Source organism: Uloborus diversus, chromosome 1 (genome assembly GCF_026930045.1).
Source record: "Uloborus diversus isolate 005 chromosome 1, Udiv.v.3.1, whole genome shotgun sequence".
NCBI lineage: Eukaryota > Metazoa > Arthropoda > Arachnida > Araneae > Uloboridae > Uloborus > Uloborus diversus.
The window spans coordinates 25008785-25031602 of record NC_072731.1 but is presented as its reverse complement, the minus strand read 5'-3'; the positions used below and the strand labels follow the sequence as shown (position 1 = coordinate 25031602).

The 22818-nt window shown below is 34.2% G+C and overlaps 1 protein-coding gene across 1 annotated transcript in view; it reads left to right on the top strand.

Annotated features, from left to right (window-relative positions):
• The window catches only part of LOC129234491 (ubiquitin carboxyl-terminal hydrolase 30-like), a 57796-nt gene extending 43163 nt beyond the window's left edge, over positions 1-14633 (top strand). The window contains exons 7-10 of the mRNA XM_054868488.1: positions 253-408; positions 2037-2239; positions 9338-9451; positions 11934-14633. Coding sequence (XP_054724463.1) covers positions 253-408; positions 2037-2239; positions 9338-9451; positions 11934-12150 — 690 coding nt within the window. The 3' untranslated portion in view covers positions 12151-14633. The remainder of the gene's footprint in view (positions 1-252; positions 409-2036; positions 2240-9337; positions 9452-11933) is intronic.
• Positions 14634-22818: the final 8185 nt, after the last annotated feature.

Below are 22818 nucleotides of genomic sequence, written 5' to 3'. Positions count from 1 at the left end.
GCAGGTCATTTTCTTAATCCAGGGCTGAAGAGGGAGGGGTGGGGCACAACTAAAAACTACTATTTTGTTGTGCCAACGTCTGCCCTTTGCAATAATGAATCCTGGCTAAGGCCATGTTTAAGTACCTGCCATGATGAGAAATAAATTTTTAAAAAGTGAATCTTCTTGTTTTATGTTTCTTGATTCAAATTTTAAAATGATGTTTAAAAGGAAATATCTTGTTTCTGAAAAGTATCATATTTTTTATTTCAGGGACAAATTACGTTGCAAGATTTGTTGCTTAAGTTCATTTCTTGTGAGTTAGTTCAAGACGTTGCTTGTGACTTTTGCTCCAAACAAAATGAAAATTCACCAGAACCTGCATCTGAATTTAAATCTGTGTTTAGCAAACAACTAAGTTTTGGGAAGGTAACTTTGTTCTTTCAGCCTATGTTTACATAGTGAAGTTGTGTATGAAAAATGAATACACTTACAGTTAACGAATAAATGCCTTTGTGCTGAAAATTAAATGAATCAATTAATCAATGTTTTGAAGCACAAAAAATAATTTGTAATTTTTGTGCTTCAAAATGTTGGTTAATTGATTCATTTACACTTAAAGTTACTTAATGCTTCTATTTCTTTGTTGTGTTTTGACTTTATTGTATGAAGGTCAATATTTCTGTTGAGTTTGTCTGTTTTCCTTAACTATATATATTCATACAGTCTGGGTTTAATTTGTATAGATACTTTCAGGAGCATGGCTCCTGTAAGCTCATATACAAATAAGAGCTCACTGTAGGCAGCTTGTTTAGGAGCTTACAGGAACTCCACCTCTGTGAACTTCTTTTCTATGAGGTACTTCTTTCCTGTTTAGTGTATTTTTACAGATGATAGAGTTTTATGCTATTAATGATTGAATTTAAGTTCTGGAGGAGCAAGGGTTTCTACATCTTTTTGTGAAGCAATGCATTAGCATCCAGTTTTTATTGTAGTTAGTGTTATAAGTTGATACTTAATTTTGGACATTATATTGGAAGAAACGATTCAGTGTGGACATTCTAATGGGAGACAAACTAACATCTATGGAATTGCAAACGGGACTAGCCGCACCGGACGCTATAATGGAAGGGTCGCAGTAATGAGAGGTCAGGTCATTCTAAAGAGCGTCGACTGCCCAGGCAACTTATTAGAGTAGTAAGCCTTCATAAGAGATTGTCCCCCCCCCCTGGCCCAGTAATTTTCTTATAGATTACTTCAGCTATTTATTAATTCAAAAATAAATAGAAATTTTGTTATAATCCTTTTATATTTTCTGAACATCCTGTTTTTTTATTTGTTTATTGTAATGTAATTTGTTTCAACTTAAATGTCCAAAAATACCTCTAAAATAGTAAAAGCACCAATATCGTAAAACATTCTCTCTTCTGCAAAAAATATTAAGAATTGAATATTTTTTTCAGTCTTACCAAAAGATTTTTTAAACTAAATTAGTTGCTAGTTTAGCTTTTCCATAATGTTTTCAATCAAATGCATTTTTAGATAAATAATAAAAATTAATTAAAATAAAATAATAATGACGTAATGCACATGAGTACATTGATTTACTTCTTTTTACGTTAATAGAATAAATATACAAAACCAGCAAATTTTCATTTTAACTACATATTGCTGCACCTATTGTTAACATTTAAACTTTATTAATAAAAGGAACAAAAAATATTTTGTTCTTCATAAAGCAAAAAAAATCGAACTTATGGTTTTTTTCTCGGGTTGCCTCACTTTTTGTCCATACTATTTTTTTGCACATATCCCCAGAAATTATAATTAATTGCCAAAAAAGTGCAAGACAAGACAAGCCCTTTTCTGGTTTTTTTTTTCATGGTTAAAAACTTTTTATTTGAGTGAATATAAAATTTTCAGTACATATTTGCAAATATATTTTGACGATTTTATCGTGCATATAATCCAGGTTTTTTCCTTCAGTGAAACTGTTTATTTCAAGGTGTAAAAAATGGTTTAAAAAAATTAACTAATTATGTTTATTTTCTTTTTAGTTGCCTAAGTGCTTATGCATTCATATTCCAAGAACAGCATGGCTCAGAAATGGTCTTTCAGTGAAATGTTATGATTATGTGGCCTTTCCAGAAATTTTAATCATGGATCATTTCGTCCACTGTCACATGATGAAGAACAAACACCTCGGTGCAAATTACACACGACTGAGACTTACTGGTGGAAGTACTGTAAAAAGAACATTGTAAGTCCAACAATACTTCTCAATTCAGAGGTGAAATTTGATCAGGACAATATGTAGGAGGCCCTTTATTTTCCAGCATGATCAGTGCTAGTATTGCTAGTACAGGCCTAGAGCCCAATTTCCTAATAGGCAGAGTAGGCAGCTGCCTAAGGTGGCAAAATTTTTAGGGGCAGCAAATTTTGCTTCAATCTCATTTTTTAAATTGTTATTCTTGAAAATGAAGCATTAGTTCTTTTTCAATTTTCCCCAAAACAGCGACATAACTGATCCTAACTTGTCAGCATACTTGACTGTAATTGTTGAAACAGCAGAAAATGTGGTGTGTCAGACTTCCAGTAATAAGTAATCAGTTTCAGTTTTAGCTTGCGGCAGGGAGGGATTACATCTTTTTACACAAAACATGCACTTTGATCTATACCTTCCAAGAATTTCTTTCCTTTAACTCAAAGGAGCGTATCAAGAAGAGAGCCACAGGTAAAACATACCCTTACGAGTGTTCATCGTGAAACATTACTTAAATGTGTTAAGAATTGGAAAGTAATTTGGGATTATTACTTCCGCTCTGTAGTTTAGTTAAAACCTACTCCTTTCGGAAAAGCTTACATACTATTTTGTCCATTTATTTGTAGAAAACACTTATTTGTAAAATGAATCAAAATATTTTTAAAATTTTTAATATGTATTGTTTATTTACAAAAAATGACGCTTTGATACGCCACAATTTGGTAGTTTTAAGATATGTATTTGAATGTTGAAAAAAAAAAGTAAGTGAACCAAATGATTTCGAAATTACTGTGTTTTTTATTGCTCGGTTAATTTTGTGCGGTTACTTTGCAAACCAAAAAATGAACTAAAGTCTGTTTTTCTCAATTTAAATGCCGTTGTCATTGTCATATGAAAATGTTAAAAATCGAATGGAAAATTTCAGGCACACAAATACTAAAATGCAGAATATAATTGTAATAAATAGTTTTTGAAATCATCACGCTTTTAAACAAACTAAAAAGAATTAAAAAACTCTCTAAGCCTTATGTAGATTTACAACATGCCCTACAGATTAGCTGAAAAGTTTGCGATTGAGAATTTTAATAGCAATCAAAATACTTGCAATGTTTAAAAGGAAAAACATGGGGTGCATGCACTACATGACTATAAGTCTAAGGAGTACATACCCATATATATTTTTCATGAAAATAAAGCTATCGGTGATTTTGCATTTTGAATATTTTGTGAATTTACTATTACCAGAATCAAAATTTGATCATAATATATAATGTTGAAAGATTTTGCGAGTCTTAAATTTTTTCTATTACGACTGGCTCGTAAAAATAAGTGCTTTTTAGTATTTAAATTGACCTCGGATAAATCACTTAAGTGAAGGGGGGGCGGACAGCTTGAAGCTAAATTCGACCCTGTACAGGCTCTAAAACCTGTAAATCTGTCGCTGATAAAGCCAGTATTTTTGTGAACTTTATCAAATACTACCTGACCCTTGCAAAGTATTCAGACTCAAACACTTCTTATGAAGCTTGATGAAGTATTTTTTCATGTGATTCTTCCTCTTATCCTCAATTTTCCACATTTTTGACTGTTACTTCTTTTTTTTTAAAACTATTTTTCATTTTTCACTCCCCCCCCTCCCCATACAATTTGCAGATTTATTGTGTTAAATTACAAATCCTGTTTCATAGCAAACTGACATTAAAAGAGGATTTTCACTAAATAAATTGAGACAAAAATCGAGTGAGGAAAAAAAAATATGTGGCTCAGGTATGTCTTTAGAGTTGATCATTCTTGCCCTTCATCCCTTTTATATTTGTCTCTTTTAATCTTTCTTTGTATGCTTTTTTTTTCTCCTCTAGTTTTTGACCATCAATTTCTTTTATTTTAGAATGTTTTTGTCTCTGTTCTATTTTTGGCACTTATGTGTTAAAATCCACAATATTTTTGCATCTTTAACATAAATTGAAATTAAATCGGAGCATTCTGCAATGTCAATGAATAAATCTCTAAATTTTCTAGTCTTTCATTCGTGCCATTCAAACAAATAACAATTTTTGTCCTTTAAGGGAAATAAGTATTTAAACATTTTTCCTTATGAAACAGAAAGCAATGTAACTTTAATATCTCTATACAGGGTGTCCGCGCAAATGGAAAGTCATACATTTTGACTATGATCAAAAATGGTCATGGAAAGTCATGATTTTCAGCAAAAAATGCGCAAAAGTCATGGAAACTGACATCTGGTCATGGATTTTTGGGTTCAAGAACATGCATATTTATCGAATTCTGCAAATTAGGTGCAAAATTTAATCATCTTAGCCGTTTCTTACGCTTTTACCCGTCAGTCTGGATTTTTCACAAATTTCAAAATCCGATTCCATCCACTTCTATAATACTCGCTCATTGTTCTTTACGATATCATTCTGCCATTTGAATTCAGCATTTTTTAGCCTCCTTATATATCTATTTTTGCCTCTCTCATTAGACTCAAAAATTTTAAGTCATTCACATCCAAGTTGATTCAAGAAACTCATAAAAAAATTTCGTTAATTTTCAGCAGTGTCTTATGTTAATTAACATTTTAGAAAATGAAATTGGTCTAAAGAATTAACCAAGGACTTTTAGGACATAGATAAAATACAGAAATTAAGGAATTTTCAATCGGGAATTTTTTAAATATTTGTTGCCTAGTATCTTAAAACTTTGGCGGTAGTATACCTAGTAATGCCTCGTAAGTTAATTACTAAGTTCTTTAATTTAATTTTTTTCTGATTATTATTATTTTATTTATTGTAAACATAATTTTAGTATTTACTAAATTATTCCTAGTCACAGATTTTTTTTAGAAAACTAGTAGCTTTAAAAAAATAATAAGTTTAAGATTCATTAGATATTTATAAAATAAAATAATTAAAAAAAATCAGGCTAAATGTTTCGCTGTTCACCAGTAGTTTTACATCATTATTGCTGCATGTTTGAAGCTTCTTTTATTTTGAAAAAATATTTTGCAACTAAAACTTTTTTTCAGTATTTTTAGTGATTGAAAATATATTTATTTTCATGTAAATTCTTACTTATATAAAAATTTTGTTTGATTTATTGGAATCCAAGAAATATTTTCAGAAATTTTAGATTTATAAATGTATGTCCTTGGTAGCAAAACAGTTAAGTTGAAACTCAAATCATTTCATGCTTATCACTAGTCATTGTTTTGTTTTTTAGTTATAGTAGTATAGCTGAGCTAGTTACATTTCACTTTAATTTAAATTTTAATAAACATACAGGTATGTCTTAAGATTCATTAGATGGATGATTGAAATTTAATTTTCACAAAACACAAATTTAGATATTCTAGCAAAAACTTAATGTTTTTTTCTGAAAAAATTGCATTCTGTGAGTCATGGAAAGTCATGGATTTCAAAACTTGAAATGTAGCAGATACCCTGTGGAGGAAAAAAAAAAAAAAAGCCTAAGATTTAGATCTGGCTATGATGTTATTAAAATTTAGAGCATTTGTATAGTTTTAACTGATTAAAAAGCTATTCAGTAGTGCAAAACCTGTGCCTAAGATACAAATGCACATATATTGCTTCATCAAGATACCAAATTAAAAAAAAAATCCTGTTCTTTTGCCAAAAACGATGTTTTCAACTATGAAATTTTTTTTCCCCTAAAAAGTTTTCATTCTTAAATGCAATAACTATGGCAAAAGAAAATGAGTAAATATGTCTTCAAAAGCCATGAATGAAAACAGCAGAAAACTTATTTTCTTCAATCAATGATTTCTGAAACAATTGGAATTCTATTGCCAATTTTGTCTTCTCTAAATAAGTCAAGCTGATATAAAACTGAAGTCTTTGGTCTTTTTCTGTTAAATATGTCCTCTTTTCTAATTTGTATAAATTTCCTCCTTTTCCCTTTTTTTTGGCAATCTCATGCTTGAGTATTAAGAAAGTTACTGGGTACCTAGAAAAATAATTCATGATAATATGCAATTTAAAAATACTGAAATATGAATTTGGATTTACTTAAGTTAAATTAATCTAGTTCTAATTCCTATGTTATCTATATTTAAGATGTTTGATACCATTTCTTTTAGATGATATGCCTCCGTAAAATACTTTTTATTGCAAAATGATCATAATTTAATCAAATAACTGTTTGCGAAAAACAGTGTCAAACCTGTAGGAAGCCAGTTCAAAAATTTATCTTGGGTAGTTCTGTAGTGGGAATGCAACTTTATTTCAATAAATGCATGCAAAGATCTGGGCGTTTTTTTTTTTTTTGCTGATTTTAAACAAGGATTTTGTATGTAATGCACATAACTAAATAAATAACATGACTTTTTTTTATTGATTTTAAATGTTTTAGTTGGAAATTTGCTGCAGGAAACTCCTGCTAAATATGTAGAATGGTCGTTTTTTTATCTTTCTTTTGATTTTTAAGTCTGTTGAAAGGATACTGTGGGAGACCTAACTTAAAATTTTATCACGAGCACCATTGTGGTTGGAGTGCTTTTTATGCTTTCTTCAATCTTCAGATACAAAAAAGATTACTCTCTAAATTTTAAATTTATACACATAATCTCTTTTTTATGGACAATTTTTGTTTTATGCAGATAAAACAAGAATTATTTTTGATTGTACTGCTAAGTTTAAGCATAGGCGGATTTAGGACTGAGTTCTTGGGGGGGGGGGGGGGGGGCAGGATTTTTTATATTTTTTTAGCAATATTTTTATTATCCCCCCCCCCCCACTCCCATGTTTTTGTCTGTTTCCTGTGATACATAAGTCCATGCTTTACTTTTCTGTGTGTCGTTTTCATTAATGCGTGTTTTCATGCTGTTATTTTTGAATTGAGAGGGAGTTGGTATCAAGAGAGTGACGCAGGGCTACCTTTTAAGTGGGAAAATAAAATATCTGCAATTTTAGGGGACCGAGGGTTTCTCCCCCGGAGGAAATTTTGTAAAATGGATATAAAATTCTGCATTTTGAAGCCTTATAAAGGTTAATTGGATAGACATAGAAATTGATAACTAGATTATACAGTTGTACAGTATTGTTCAAACTTTGTAAGAAACAGCCATTTTAAGTTTGAAAGAAAAAATAAACTATAGATTTCTCATTATAACAACCTTTTTTTAATTATAAGTAGTTTAGAAAACGAAAAGGAATAGAGATAGTGTATCATTTTGTTTCCTGGCTAAACAGATTAACAATATGCAGTAGAAGTAATTGGAACCCACTTTGCTTAGGATTTTCAAAGACTTATCTAATTATTTTCAATTACTCTAGAATAAATAAAATTATTTAACGCACTTCATTTGTACTTTCCAGTCTCTGATATTTTAGTACTTGATTGTAAATTTTTACAGTCCTGTTCCAACTTTCTTAGAAATAGCTATTTTAGTTTTAAAAGAAAAAAGAAACCATAGATTTCTCACGACAACAACTTTTCTTCAATTGCAAGTGGGGCAGAAAACGAAAAGAAATAGAAGTGGTGTGCATTTTTTTCCGTGCTAAACAGATAGACAATATGCAGAAGAAGTGAGATAAAAGCAATCAATACAAAAGAATTTCCAAAATACTGCATTCGGGATTGAATAAATAGCAACATATGAAATGTGTGAGTCACAAAAATTTATTTCAAATAATATATTACATGCGTGAGAACCGTGATTTTTTCATTTTTAATACAGGATGTGGCAAGGAGCTGAATTAGACATATTTTGGCATTCCTCCCACTCTACCATTTGTTAGAAATTTTAAAATTTAAGGTTTGTAGCCGCACGTTTCCAAATATTCAAGGTTTTCAAGCACTTAAAAATGAAATTAGTTTTTTCAAGCAATTTCCATTTTTTAAGGAACGAATCATAAATTTTTTTTGGGAGTTAGGGACCCACTTCAAAACAGGGGCCCTAAGCAATAGCTTGTTTATTTTATAGGCAAATTCGACCCTATAGGTAATTCACTCTTACCTGCAACTTTTTGCTTGATATTTTGTAATTTTTACGAAAATTCGTCAGTTTTTACGGTTAAAGGATTTTTACGATTTTACCAATCTTTGTTAGGTTTTTATAGACTTTTATAAAATTTCAGCAAATTTTTGATGACTCAATTATTTAGATTTAAATAATGACAAGGACTGACTCACTTAGATTTTGATGATTATGACTTACCTTACTTTTTAAACAGTATTTATAAAGTAAGTAAAATTGTACTCTCCCTCTAAGCTAAAAGATTCATTTAATTAGAACACTCAGATAACTGAAATTTATTCAGTTTGCGGTAGTATTAATTTTCTCTCTCTCTCTTTTTAAGAGAGAGAGAAGGAAAAAAAACTATGTTTTTTAGAATTTCTCAAAACACCAATTAATCTACTAAGAACATAAATATTATACACCAATATACTTGAAATGTGGACACAAATCATAACGAGTAGATCGTTCTGTTAGCGCAAATGGGGAGGGGGGAGTTTTTCCCCCTTTGCTTTAGGTTCTAATTTGTTAAAATAATCGACAACTATTATTATAAGTGTTGCACCTTAATGTATAGCTCATTTAGCCTATATTTTCATTCATATACTTGCTCAAATGGTTTTCAGTCCAAAATAGTGAATTTAGGCACATTTTCAGCACGCAGTGACAGTTGTACTATTTGTATTTAATGTTCGTTTTTTCCCCCCCTTTTCTTATCTCACACCAGAAAAGGACATTCGCTTTTCTCTTCATTTTCATTAAACTATTCAAAAAAGAAAAAGTCATGATTTTTTTGTTTTAAGATTTTGGAAGATGTGTTGTTACTATATAAAGTCCTCCCAAAACTGAGGGACATTGGCCCCTATGCCCCCTCCCCCCTATAAATCCACCATGCCCGTCTGAACTATTCAAAAAAGAAAATAATAATAATAATATATATATTTTTTAATTTTTGGAAGATGTGTTGTAACTACATAAAGTCCTCCCAAAACTGGGGGGGCATTGCCCCCCTCTGCCCCCCCATAAATCCGCCTATGAGTTTAAGCTTAATGTGTGTTATAAATGCGTAAATGTTTTATTGTAAAAAACTTCAAATGACACATTTTTTGTTCTTATAGTCAAGATGGAATAGATTTCAACAGCACAACTTGGGACAGAATTACTAAGTTTTCTGAAGCAGTTGATTCTTCCATGAATGAAAGTTCTTCTATTGTTTCAGAAAGAGATGAATAGTAAGTTCTTTTGTTTATTTTTATAGACAGTGCTGAATATGACCGTTAGTCAAACAGGAATTTCCTCAGTTAGCTGGCTACTTTTCAGGCTGATTAGCTCTACCCAATAAGCATCCATACAATTATTATTCCCACCAACCTCATGCTTCTTAATACAACAAATCCTCTGAACACATTCTCAGCCGGGGCTCCTCAATAACAAAACTTGTACACACTCGTAAATGTCTGTACCACTAGCTTCGGTCATATCAGTTTGTTTTTGTAGGGAGCAACTGCATTTATTCAAGTGTCATATCTATAAAACAAATATTGTACTTTCTTGTGCTCTGATTACCTTTAGAAGGTGAACATCTTTATTAAAAATACTTTATGCAAAAAATAGTGTACCTTTTAAACTTCTGTAGCAGCTACTTACAAACAGCAACAGCATATGTTAATAAACTAACATGATGACACAATTCATGTTTCCCTTCTCATTTATATTTAGCTAATTTCCATAACATGTATTAAAGTTTCTGCAAGTAGCAACACCTTTCATCTGTTGCTTATGTCTGTGAGAAAATAAATATTATAGTAAAACTTGGAAGAAAACAATCCTATAATAAATTTCCTAAGTCAGTTCAATGCTTTTAATCATAAAAATAGTGTTTACTACTACAAACCGATTTGAAACAACAATACATGTGTGAGGTTTATGCATGTAGAATTAATGCAAAATGCCTGTAACATTGAGTTAGAATAATATTTTTAAACTTTTTGTATTATGCATCATTAATTCATCAATAGTTCTGATGTATATTACTCAAACATGTGTCTGATGAGTAGGACATAAATTATGAAATAGACACAAAAAAGCTGAAGTACAATGAGAGAGTTAAATATGATAACTGAAATGTAGTTGAAGTTGGACAGCCAAGGGAGAAGTTTTTGGGTAGGAGTTGATTGAGGGCTCCTACGTCAGTGCTTTTTCTTGATAAGAGAGGGGGAGGCAGTCATGTCCTCTTTGACCCTATCTATAGGAATGTTTTTATTGTTTTTACATTTTCCTCTCACTTTGTCTGTATTGCAAGTTTAATGTTTCAAAACTTCTTCGAAATTAAAAATCATTGCAACTAAACTAAGATGTACATGCTATGCAACAAGACATTATAGACACTAATACTGATGAACATATAAAAGGAGACACTGGCCAAAGCAGCACTTAGAAACATTATTATGGGTAAGGAAATCTTGATTTGGGCTTCTAGTTGGCTAGATGTATGATTGTAATTGCATCATTTCCAAACCGTGCTTTTATTTTGTGTTATCAATAATTCACCACTATTATAACGTTACGTAACTTTAGATAGGCAAAATATTTTATCCTTTCACAAAGTTTGTTGATAACCCAAACCTATGGTGAATCTTAATACCAGTAGTTCTTCAGCAAACTGCTGATATTGCTAGGGCAATTTTTGTAGCCAATTATTTTTATATTGCTACTTATTTGAATTTTTTCCATTGTTGCTCTTTCATCATTTCCTGGTTAAGACACCTTTATTTTAAAGATAACTGAAGGAAGGAGGAAGCGTTTAAAGTTCTTTGTTGGGGAGCTCTTTGAATCTAGATACAGGGTGTCCAGGAAAGAACTACCTGATTTCAAAATTAAGTGTCTCGAAAACAAAGGCTGATATTGGAATAAAATAAACGGTATGTTTATTGTGAACCCTATAAAAATCTTGTACAGAAACTTGGAAATTAGTAACAAAATTGCCAACAGGAGGTGCTGGACGTTGTAATTGCAATAGAATCCCCATAAATAGTTATTCAAAAAGTATTTTCATTTGCACAAAATGTTGTTTTTTAGTAGCTTTTCCCAGTTTCTTTTTTCTTTTTTATTTATTTATTTTTTTTAAGAGAAAGAGCCAAAGGGCTAATTTTCAAAATTTTTGCAATATGAATGAAAAATAATAATTTTTTGATTGAAAGGGCCAGTACCAAAAAGGAAGATCAGTGAACATGTCATTACAATTTACAGGACTAAAAATAAATTTATGAAAAATCTCGTTTAGTAGACTTTATTGACCATAAAATGATTAATTTAAAACATATTTTAGTCAAAAGTACTAAGTTTACCTTTCTACTGAAGCAATGAATTATAAAATCAGCTGTATTAAAGCACAGATGTGCAAACTACTGCATACACATGTTTCATGCTTACAAGGACGTTTTTCAACTCAGATTTGTTTTCGAGGCTTTGGTTTTTCAATATTAAGTATCAATATTAAGTAAGTTTTAGTAATCTTGATATAGTGTGTCAGTCGCTTTTATTTACTTTTTTTCTTCTTTCCATTTATCAGTATCTTTCAAGTTCTTAGGAAAAACATTTATTAAATTATTGCTCATTATGTTCATATGAAAAACATGTAATAAGTTCTAGTAATCTGTGCTTAAATGTCACTTAAAAAATTATTTTAACATGCTATGTTTTTTGCAATTTCAGTTTATCCTCCTACAATTACGTGTATCTGCTTAAAGCTGTGATTGTACATCTAGGTGATACCACCTCCGGGCATTTTATAACATATAGGCGTGGGCCAGCAAAGTCCTCAAACGAAAGTACTTGGTTTTGTGTCTCAGATTCTGAGGTTAAAGAAGTCTCTTTGTCGGACGTTTTCAGATCATGTGCGTATATGCTGTTTTATGAAAAGATAAAATGAGCTTTTAAGAGTTTTATGCTTAGCGATTTGCAATTGATTTTTGTCAAAACTCCATCAGGGAAAAATGTAGCCAAATTCTGAGTTGAAACTAATTATTCATCAATGCACAGATTTTAAATTCAGCTGTGAATTAAGCAATAAATTTAAACACTAAATTATATTCCAGTTGTTGTTTTGTAAACAAATACATTTAAAAAATTTAATGTAAAAATCTCAAACTTTATTATTTATAGATTTCTAGAATCATGGGTAGGGTTGTACTGTGATCTTCAAGGACATTGGGCATAAAATTTCTTGGTTGCCCCCTTCTCTTAAAATTTTTAAGAAGCACATTTTTTTAGATTTAATATTCACACCTTGCTTTAGTGCAGTATGAAACAACTCTATTTTTTAAAAACTTATCTGCAGATTTGGTGCCCATGCTTTAATATTGCTCTGATCTGTGTGTATCCAGAATCATAGCTATCATACATCAGGATATATCTTGTACACCTTCTCGGCAAGCTTCTAATGTCTAAAATAGGCATTTTATGGGGAGCAGTGTTTGGCTGTATACACAGTGAACATCCCTCCCCTGAGAGTAATATCCCTACCGCACTGAAACAATATCTGAATTTATCAAGTCTACTTGGATAAATCAATGTTAGTTCAAGGAAAACGGAACTATTTAAGAGATAGAAAAGTTAAAGTTTTTTTTACCTAACTCTTTTTTTTTACTTGAAAATAAATGAACTAACATGGTCAGTGAAATGTATATCAAACAGTCAATTAAATGAGGTCATTTTGTGCATTGTACACAATGTTAAATAGGACATTATTTTCTTAGCATTTTACATAAAATATCGACAAAACATCTGCAAAAATAACTCAATAAGGAATTGTAAAAACAAGTTGCTTAAAATAAATAATTAAAAATGTCACAGCCATGAAAATAGTGAATTTTGCTCAGTTGTGCTTCAGTTCTTTCCATTTTCTCCAAAACTGTAATAAATAATATTCTCCAATCAAAAATTCCGAAGATTTTGCTCTATTTATCTTTACAATTTAGTCAAGATTCAAGAAGTTTCTCAGAGTGAAACACATTGAAGCTTTACCACAATTCAAATATTTTTTCCAGTGGTGTAAGAACAAAAATCAAGTTATAAGTTATTCAAATTATCAGCAAACTCAAACAAACATAAATTTTACTATATAAAATTTTCTTCTGACTCAAATTCTATTTTTGTTACCTAGTAAAAAAATATAATAGAAAATGAATTCAAAAAATTTGATTAGGTGCTAAAGTTTCACTTTCATAAATCAGGTTTTTTTTTTTTTTTGGCAAGAAGAAGTTTGATTTTTTTCAAAACTATGTAAAAAGATCAAAGCCAAAACTAAAACAAAGCAAATTTATGAAGCAATCTTTTTCATTTAATGGCCATTTTAAAGCTGTGTCTGAAACATTTGCAAACAACTTTTTAATAAAAACTTTTTCGATATTGCATTGTATTAAAGTGCTACATTTGAACAGACGTTCAGATGAAGAAATTTTTCCTTCAAATATTGATGGGTTAATGTCTGTTAACCAATTGCATGATTGGAGAAGGACCTCACATTGTTTTATATTTAATCAATTTAATATAATTTTTCCATCATATTTGTCACTGACATAAATTTTGTTCATTTAAAGTAACATATTAGCCATAACAAGTCTTAACAAAGGTTGGACTGCATTCTAAAATTAAGAATATTATCTGAAATTAAGAACAAGTTTGTACGATAAAGTGCATGGTTTTCCTAATTGAAATTATCAATTTCATTGGCAGTTCTTTCGCTCAGTTTTTTGTGATACATATATTGACGCAGTTTTTGAAAAGTGTATCAATATCTGAATGGTAAAGTACTTAATTTGATATACTTATTGTATATATTTTACTTCATTTCAGTGAATTTATGTTATTTGCTATTAATTTGTCACTATACTTATATTATTATTACCATTATTATTTTTGTTTCGACCTAAGATTTACATGTAATTTTGCCATGCTCTAAACTTATTTGATAATTAAAAAGATTATAACCCTTTTTTTAAAAGTTATAAAATGCTTCTTGTTTTATTCCGCTTTTGCTTTATGGTATGAAATTAGAAATAATCTTGTATAAAGTGACAAGATATGTAACTTTGTACATTGTATACTGTAAAAGCACTATTTTTGCAAAGCCATTGCAATGGAGAAAATTTAAGCCTCACAAAATATCCTTTTTTCAACTTTTGGTTCTGTTCTTTAAAAAATCAGGATATTTTCAGCTCGCAATATCACAGATATTTTGATTTTCTCGAAAATTAAGGCTCGCGAAAATTTGTGCTTTCATAGTACTTGAATAAAACCAATGTTAGTAAGACTCAAATTTGCACAATGAAAAGCACATACCTGTGCGGATTTACAAAGGGGAATTTCTTAGTGAGAGAAAAATCAATTACACGAAAAAAAAAAAAAAGAAAAGCTGAGCTTTCTTGCCAACAAATTCTCTCTAAACTTCTTTCATTTGCACTGAAGAGGGGGATCCTTGTGACTGTTAAACACAAGTATGCAATATTCATTACAAATTTATTCCGTATATTGGTTTAATTCAAGTACATTGGGCATTAATGTCATTCAATTGTACAATACTTATGTTTTTTGAAGATGCCCAAGATGAACTATAAGCAATTCATTTTTTTGCAACTAGGGTGCTCATCCCTTACGACCGATGACATACCCACTCCAATTCTATGGAGGCCGCCAAAAATGCATAAAATAACTTTGAAAACACCACTTCCTTGTGAGCACTCTTGTTTTCAGTATCATACTTTTTCTCACAGACACAAGTAAATTTTGTACATTTCCTATTGTGCAATAAAAATATATTTAATGTAGTTTTTCTTAAAATTCTCATTTTTTTTAATGGGAAGTAAGACTTGTTAGAGTTTATTTAAAAATGAATGATTTATTCCTTTTTTTTGTACATAAAAATATTGTATATAAACTATAGTTTGTTTCAATGTGTTTGTTATTGCTTTTGTAAAACGTTATATTTAAGGTTTGGAATTTTGTATGTAAATAAAGAGTTTATGTTCTTCGAATGAGTTTTTTAATTCTAAAATTTCTTTTGTAAATACAAAATTAATAGGCTGAATTTCGACCTTTATGTTGTAGTGGGCCTCGTCAGAACCATGATTTGCGAATCTCTATTCGCCAAGTGTGCCAATACTTCCAAAGGGTTGCTATAGAACTTGATAATATAGTTAAAGTTTGCCATTGTTTTGGTTTTGTTGTAGCTGTGCTCTATGCATTTATAAACAGGTTTATACCTTATTCTTGCGATAAATAAACATGTTTCATAGCTAAATAGACTCTTTGTTAAAGATCATCATTTTCTCTCGCCTCATTGGGTAGAATTAAGTCAGATGGTGAAATGCTTCCCATAAATCCACCAGTGACCAAGGACAGAAGTAACAGTACAAATACTTTTGCAGTGATCACCAGTTAATTGAATCAGTGGTTAATTGAAAGGTTTTAATGAATCAAATCGTCAAAACAGAACAAAGTCCCTCTTTACTGAATTCGCTGCTTTGTTGAATCAAAACTGCTTAGGACAAACGTGATTCATATAAGCTGCGGCCACTGTAGTTGAGTTCAAAACAGAAAATTATTAAATAACAATCTGAACTAGCTACAAACAAAAACCTGTAACATTTTTTAAAAACCACCAGATAATGTAGCTTTTTCCACTAAATACAGTTAACTCCTGAATATCGGCGATTGGATTATGGGTGGCTCGGATTATCCGTGGATCTTTTCACAATTTTTTTTCAAACTTATGATTATGTTATAGTTCACTTTTAGACATTGCATATATTTTTTTACATTCAAGGTTAGTAGATGCAATGCACCATGTTTTTAGTTATACTTCAAATGTATGTGCGAGTGATTAATACTTTTTAGCTATTGTATACATTACGTATCATTTTTTACCTATTATTCGGATTATCCATGGTTTTCGCTTATCCGCGGTTACCGTGCCACCCTATTCCGTGGATAATCGGGAGTTTACTGTATAAAATTCATTTATAGCAGTACAGTACTATAGTTGGGGGCAAACCTAACCTGGCAGCATCACAATGCTCTGATTAGGATCTGCGTAACCATTACAGTGCTACTGGGTACTAGATTAGTTTTGCTCCAACCAGGGGCGGCAAATAGGGAGGGCAAGAGGGGGCGGTCGCACCCCCAAATTTTTGGAGCAGAATGATAAAAAATGGGTCAGTTTTTGTAAATTGCAAATCAATGTTCATTTTTAAAAAATCTCTCTCGTTCTCAGAAATATTTGATGAAACTCAACACATTTCCAGGCACAAGCAAGCGTTTTCCGTTACTCAAAAGATGACTTAGGAATTCATGAAGCATTTTCTGACCTTTTCAGTACAGAAAAAACTGACGGAGAACGACGGTAAGCTTTAGCTAAAGAAGTAATTTTCCTATATAAGCTAACATATTGTTACAAATCCTGTAAATAGTAATTATTGTAGTAACGTAACCTGTAAATAGTTTCCCGTAATGAATATACAACCCCTTTTTCATATGGCTAAAATATACGACCCCTATTCCCTTTTTGTTCATTGATAAAAATTTGATAACGGTCAACGCATTTCGAGAAGCGTGTGGAATATTTGAGAAAATTCTTTTCGGTGTATTTAAGCCGTTAGCGATGGATAAACAGTTAGTTTCGATTGAGGATTTCGAACTGAGCGTGTGTATTTGCTCTGTTTATAGCGAGGCATTTCGCTGTGTTGTTTTCGTATTTGGAAGTAAATACGTGTGTAAACGTCGAGTTTACGGTGTTGTGTGATAATTGCTTAATTGCTGATGAATAATTTAGCAGTGGTTGAAGATCTTTCCTGTACATAGTGTAAATAAATTTCCTGTGTTTTTATCAAGAACTGTGTCTTCATTTCAAGAAAGTGGAAGTCGCACCGAATCCGTTACAATTTGGCGCCCAACGTGGGGCTACTTCAGGACTTTCTTGCAGTAAGTGTGACTTTGGACATTTCTTCATAAAAACTTTTTGAATTTGGACTTTAATTTTATGGTGATTACTCGCGCAATGGATGAACAATTAAAACAACTGCTTGATGCAATCAACTCTGTTAAAAATGAATTGGCGGCTAATCAAGACCAATTAAAAAGTGATTTGACTGAAAGTTTTACTGCAAATCAAGAACAATTAAAAAATGATATGGCGGCTAATCAAGAACAATTAAAAAATGATATGGCGGCTAATCAAGAACAATTAAAAAATGATATGGCGGCTAATCAAGAACAATTAAAAAGTGATCTGACTGCAAGTATGTTGGCAAATCAAGACCAGTTAAAAAGCGATTTAACGGTGCTGAAAAAGGACTTAACGTCTAACCAAGAAGAAATTAAAAACGACCTTATTTCGGTAAAGACTGTGATGGAAAATAAATTTAATGACATAGAGCATCGAGTTGATGCTATTGAAGAAAAATTTAATACCGTTGAAAGCCGATTCAATGCTGTAGAAAATAAATTTGAAGATGAAGATAGAAGATTTCATCTATTTAAAGAAGAGATCTTTAAGGACGTGGAAAGGAGATTGGCGACCGCGGAAAGCAGCTCTGTACAGTTTGGCGCTCCCACATCGGTTGCTCGACCGTCCATTAAACTTGCCACATTTGATGGGAAAACTTCGTGGCAAGTTTACAAAACTCAATTCATGATAGTGGCGGAAGCGAACGGATGGGACTCTGCTACCAAGGCCTGTCATCTTGCAGCATCCCTGAGAGGTGACGCAGCGGACATTCTCCAGACCCTTCCGGACAGCCAGCGCCTGGATTTCGCCGCCCTCACAGCTGCGTTGGAGCTTCGCTTCGGTGAGAAGTGCCAGAAAGATTTCAGCCGACTCCAGTTGAAGTCCCGTTTCCAGAAAACTGGGGAAACCCTGCAAGAGCTTGCGGCGGACATCGAGAGACTGTCTCATCTTGCTTTTTACGACTGCCCTGCGGATGTTCGAGACAACCTGGCACTCAACTACTACATCGACGGGGTTCGAGATCCGGAAATCCAGAAAGCTCTACGGATGGCGGATGTCAAAGACCTGAATTCTGCTGTTGTGTATGCAATGAGATACGAGGCCGCCCAAGAAGCAACCCGTGTGGATCGCCATCTAATCCGGACTCAGGAAGCTGATGAGTCTGATTCCAGGTCGTCCCACCTCGCTGAACTTGAGAGACAACTCGGTGACTTGACAAGACATCTGAGCAACATAACAGCCCAAAAGAAACAAGAGCAGAAGTGCTGGAAATGCGGTAGTGAAGGACACCTGCGAAGGAGTTGTCCTACTCGCCAAGCTACGCGAGGGAAGGAAATCACCACCACTAAAGCTCTGCAGATTTCCTCTTCTAGTAGTGGCAGTGATGGACTTTTCATTTACGCACATGTAAATGGGAACCCCTGCAGACTGATTGTTGACACTGGAGCCAATGTGACAATCATTAGGACAGATGTGGCTCGTGAATTTGGATTGAAACTGCTGTGGACATCGCCACGCGTAAGTCTCCAGACTGTGACAGGTGACAAGATCGAGATTGACGGTAAAGTGGACTTGGAAATAGTGTTTGGGAATGCCACCTACCATCATACGGCATTCGTCGCTAACATCACGGACCCCTTCATTCTCGGATTGGACTTTTTGAAGAAATATGACTTCACTCTCGACTTCAAGACTAATGAGCTGCACTCGATGAGAGAAGACATAGCCGTTTTCCCTGCAGAAAGTGATATAAAATCCGCTCATCAAATAATAGCCCAAACAGATATATCGATTCCCTCAAGGTCAGAATCATTAATACCTGGCTCCCTTGCAGAAAGCAATAGCTTTCGATTTGGAATCATTGAATACCCTAACCTAAGCAATTACTTAAAAGGAGTGCTGGTAGCATCTACGCTTGTGGACCTTTCTAAGGATGTAATTCCTGTGAGAGTCGCCAACGTGAGCGAAAGGCCAAGGAATATCCGGAAAGGTGAAGTGTTAGCAACTTGTACTCCAGTAAACTGCATCATTAGAAGAATCAATTCCCCGGAGAATGTGTCTTCTGAGTCCTTGACATCGAAGTTAATTGGGAGTGCACCCTTATCGAAGGATCAAAGAACTGCTGCGGAACAATTGGTGGACGACTTCAAGCATCTGTTTTCATCTACATCGGAGGATGTTGGCCGTACGAATTTAACGCAGCATAGGATTTACACTGGAGAACACCCCCCTATTAAACAGCATCCAAGACGACTACCGTTCGCTAAGAAGGAAGAGGTTGAAACCCTTCTGAAAGAGATGAAGGAGAATGATGTAATCGAACCTTCATCCAGTCCTTGGGCCTCTCCCATCGTCTTGGTCCGAAAGAAAGATGGCTCCACCAGATTTTGTGTCGATTACCGACGGCTGAATGAAATCACCAAGAAAGACAGTTACCCTCTTCCACGGATAGACGACACCTTGGACACTCTTTCCGGACACAAGTGGTTTTCGACCCTGGATTTGAAGAGCGGCTACTGGCAGGTTGAGATACACCCTGATGACCGAGAGAAGACAGCGTTTACAACTGGACAAGGCTTATGGCAGTTTAAAGTGATGCCCTTCGGCCTCTGCAATGCACCAGCTACGTTCGAGCGTCTTATGGAGACAGTGTTAAGAGGACTTTCCTGCGAATCCTGTCTGGTCTACTTAGACGATATCATCATCGTGGGACGCAGTTTCGAAGAACATCTGGCAAATCTTAGGAAGGTGCTGCAAAAGCTTAAGGAAGCCAATCTGAAGTTAAGCCCGTCCAAATGTAATTTGTTCCGCCGGGAAGTGAACTACCTTGGTCACATCATCTCTTCTGAAGGTGTACAAACCGATCCAGAAAAGGTATCTGCAGTCAAGAGTTGGAGTCGTCCCGAAGACATCCATCAGCTGCGAAGTTTCCTGGGGCTCTGCACGTACTACAGGAAGTTTGTAAAGGGTTTTTCCAACATTGCACGACCTTTGCATAAGCTGACGGAGAGCAAGCAAAAGTTTGAATGGTCCAAAGAATGCGAAGATGCATTTCTACGACTGAAGGAGGCTTTAACACCAACGCCTATCCTCGCCTATCCTCAGCCTGAAAAATCCTTCATCCTGGACACTGATGCGAGCAACGAGGGCATCGGAGCTGTTTTATCCCAAGAAATTGACGGAAATGAACATGTCATCGCTTACTGGAGCAAATGCTTATCAAAATCGGAGCGAAATTACTGCGTCACCAGAAAGGAGTTACTGGCCATAGTGAAAGCTGTAGAACACTTCCATCATTACCTCTACGGCCGAAAATTTCTGCTTCGGACAGATCATGCCTCATTAACTTGGCTTTTGAACTTCAAAAATCCGGAAGGCCAGATAGCCAGATGGATACAGCGGCTCCAGGAATATGACATGGAAATCAAGCATCGAAAAGGGTTATCTCACGGTAATGCTGACGCTTTATCAAGGAGACCCTGTCCTGAGAACTGCCACTATTGTTCCCGAATCGAGAAACAGTATGGAACGACTAGCTCTACCGCCTATCAGGTAACAGTGACTCCAATATCATCAGAACCTGATCCATGGAGTGACGACCAAGTTCGAAAAGATCAACTTGAAGACCCCGACATAAAACCAATTTTAGAGTTCATGGAAAGTGACAGTCGACGCCCTAGCTGGCAGGACGTTTCTATCTTCAGTCCTGCAACAAAAAGATACTGGGCTTTATGGAACTCACTCCATTTACGGAACGGCGTGCTACACCGGAAATGGGAATCTGACGACGGCAAAACATCTAGGTGGCAGTTACTACTTCCCCGATCAAGGATTTCAGATGTTCTGAAAGAAATACATAGTAGTGCGACTGGAGGACATTTTGGTGTCTTGAAAACCCTCAATAAAGTTCGGGAGCGCTTCTTCTGGAGCAAGGCGAAGGATGACGTGGAGAAGTGGTGCCATTCTTGTGACGCCTGTGCTGCTCGTAAAGGACCGAAGAAGAGAAGCAGAGGGAAGCTACATCTGTACAACGTTGGAGCTCCTTTCGAACGAATTGGGATCGACATCCTGGGTCCTCTTCCAAGAACTGCTGATGGGAACAAATACATTCTTGTTTCCATCGACTACTTCACCAAATGGCCGGAAGCATTTCCCATTCCAGATCAAGAGGCTACCACCGTAGCAGAGACTCTAGTCCAACATTGGATCTCGAGATATGGAACACCTTTGCAGATTCATTCCGATCAAGGGAGGAATTTCATCTCTGCTGTGTTTAAGGGCCTATGTCAAATTTTCGGAATTGAGAAAACTAGGACAACACCACTACACCCACAATCGGACGGCATGGTGGAGAGATTTAACCGCACAATCCTAAATAATCTCTCGCTTATGGTCTCCAGAAATCAACAGGATTGGGACAAGAAGCTACCTTTGTTCCTGCTGGCCTACCGCAGTGCTGTCCACGAGACTACCGGATTTGCCCCATCTCAGATGCTCTTCGGACGAGAGCTTCGGCTACCTTGTGATCTCGTCTTCGGTCGTCCTCCGGATGCGCCTTCATCGCCTGAGGAGTACATCCAGGATCTCCAGGCCCGGTTGGAAGACGTTCATAACTTCGCACGAGAGCGAATCAACATCGCGGCGGAGAAGATGAAGACCCGATACGACACAAGGTCTACTGGACATGAATTCAACGAAGGCGACAAGGTTTGGTTATGGAATCCCATCCGACGGAAAGGTCTGTCACCCAAATTGCAGTCGCATTGGGATGGACCCTACAAAGTCCTTAACCGACTAAATGACGTCGTAGTGAGGATCCAGAAATCACCTAATGCAAAACCTAGGGTTGTACATTATGATCGGTTAGCCCCATACTATGGCCATAGTTCATGAGTATTATGTAAACAACCATGGTTGATAACATAAAAGTTGTAGATAATTAATTTTTGCTTTTAATGTTTAGTAATATTTCTTGTTATTATTGTGTTTCCTTTGCACTATTAGTTATTAATTAATGTGTATATTGGTAAACTTGTGATAGAAGTTTGGCACCCTTTCTGGGGATTGTACTGCCCGGGACGTGCAGTCCTTAGGAAGGGGGCAATGTTACAAATCCTGTAAATAGTAATTATTGTAGTAACGTAACCTGTAAATAGTTTCCCGTAATGAATATACAACCCCTTTTTCATATGGCTAAAATATACGACCCCTATTCCCTTTTTGTTCATTGATAAAAATTTGATAACGGTCAACGCATTTCGAGAAGCGTGTGGAATATTTGAGAAAATTCTTTTCGGTGTATTTAAGCCGTTAGCGATGGATAAACAGTTAGTTTCGATTGAGGATTTCGAACTGAGCGTGTGTATTTGCTCTGTTTATAGCGAGGCATTTCGCTGTGTTGTTTTCGTATTTGGAAGTAAATACGTGTGTAAACGTCGAGTTTACGGTGTTGTGTGATAATTGCTTAATTGCTGATGAATAATTTAGCAGTGGTTGAAGATCTTTCCTGTACATAGTGTAAATAAATTTCCTGTGTTTTTATCAAGAACTGTGTCTTCATTTCAAGAAAGTGGAAGTCGCACCGAATCCGTTACA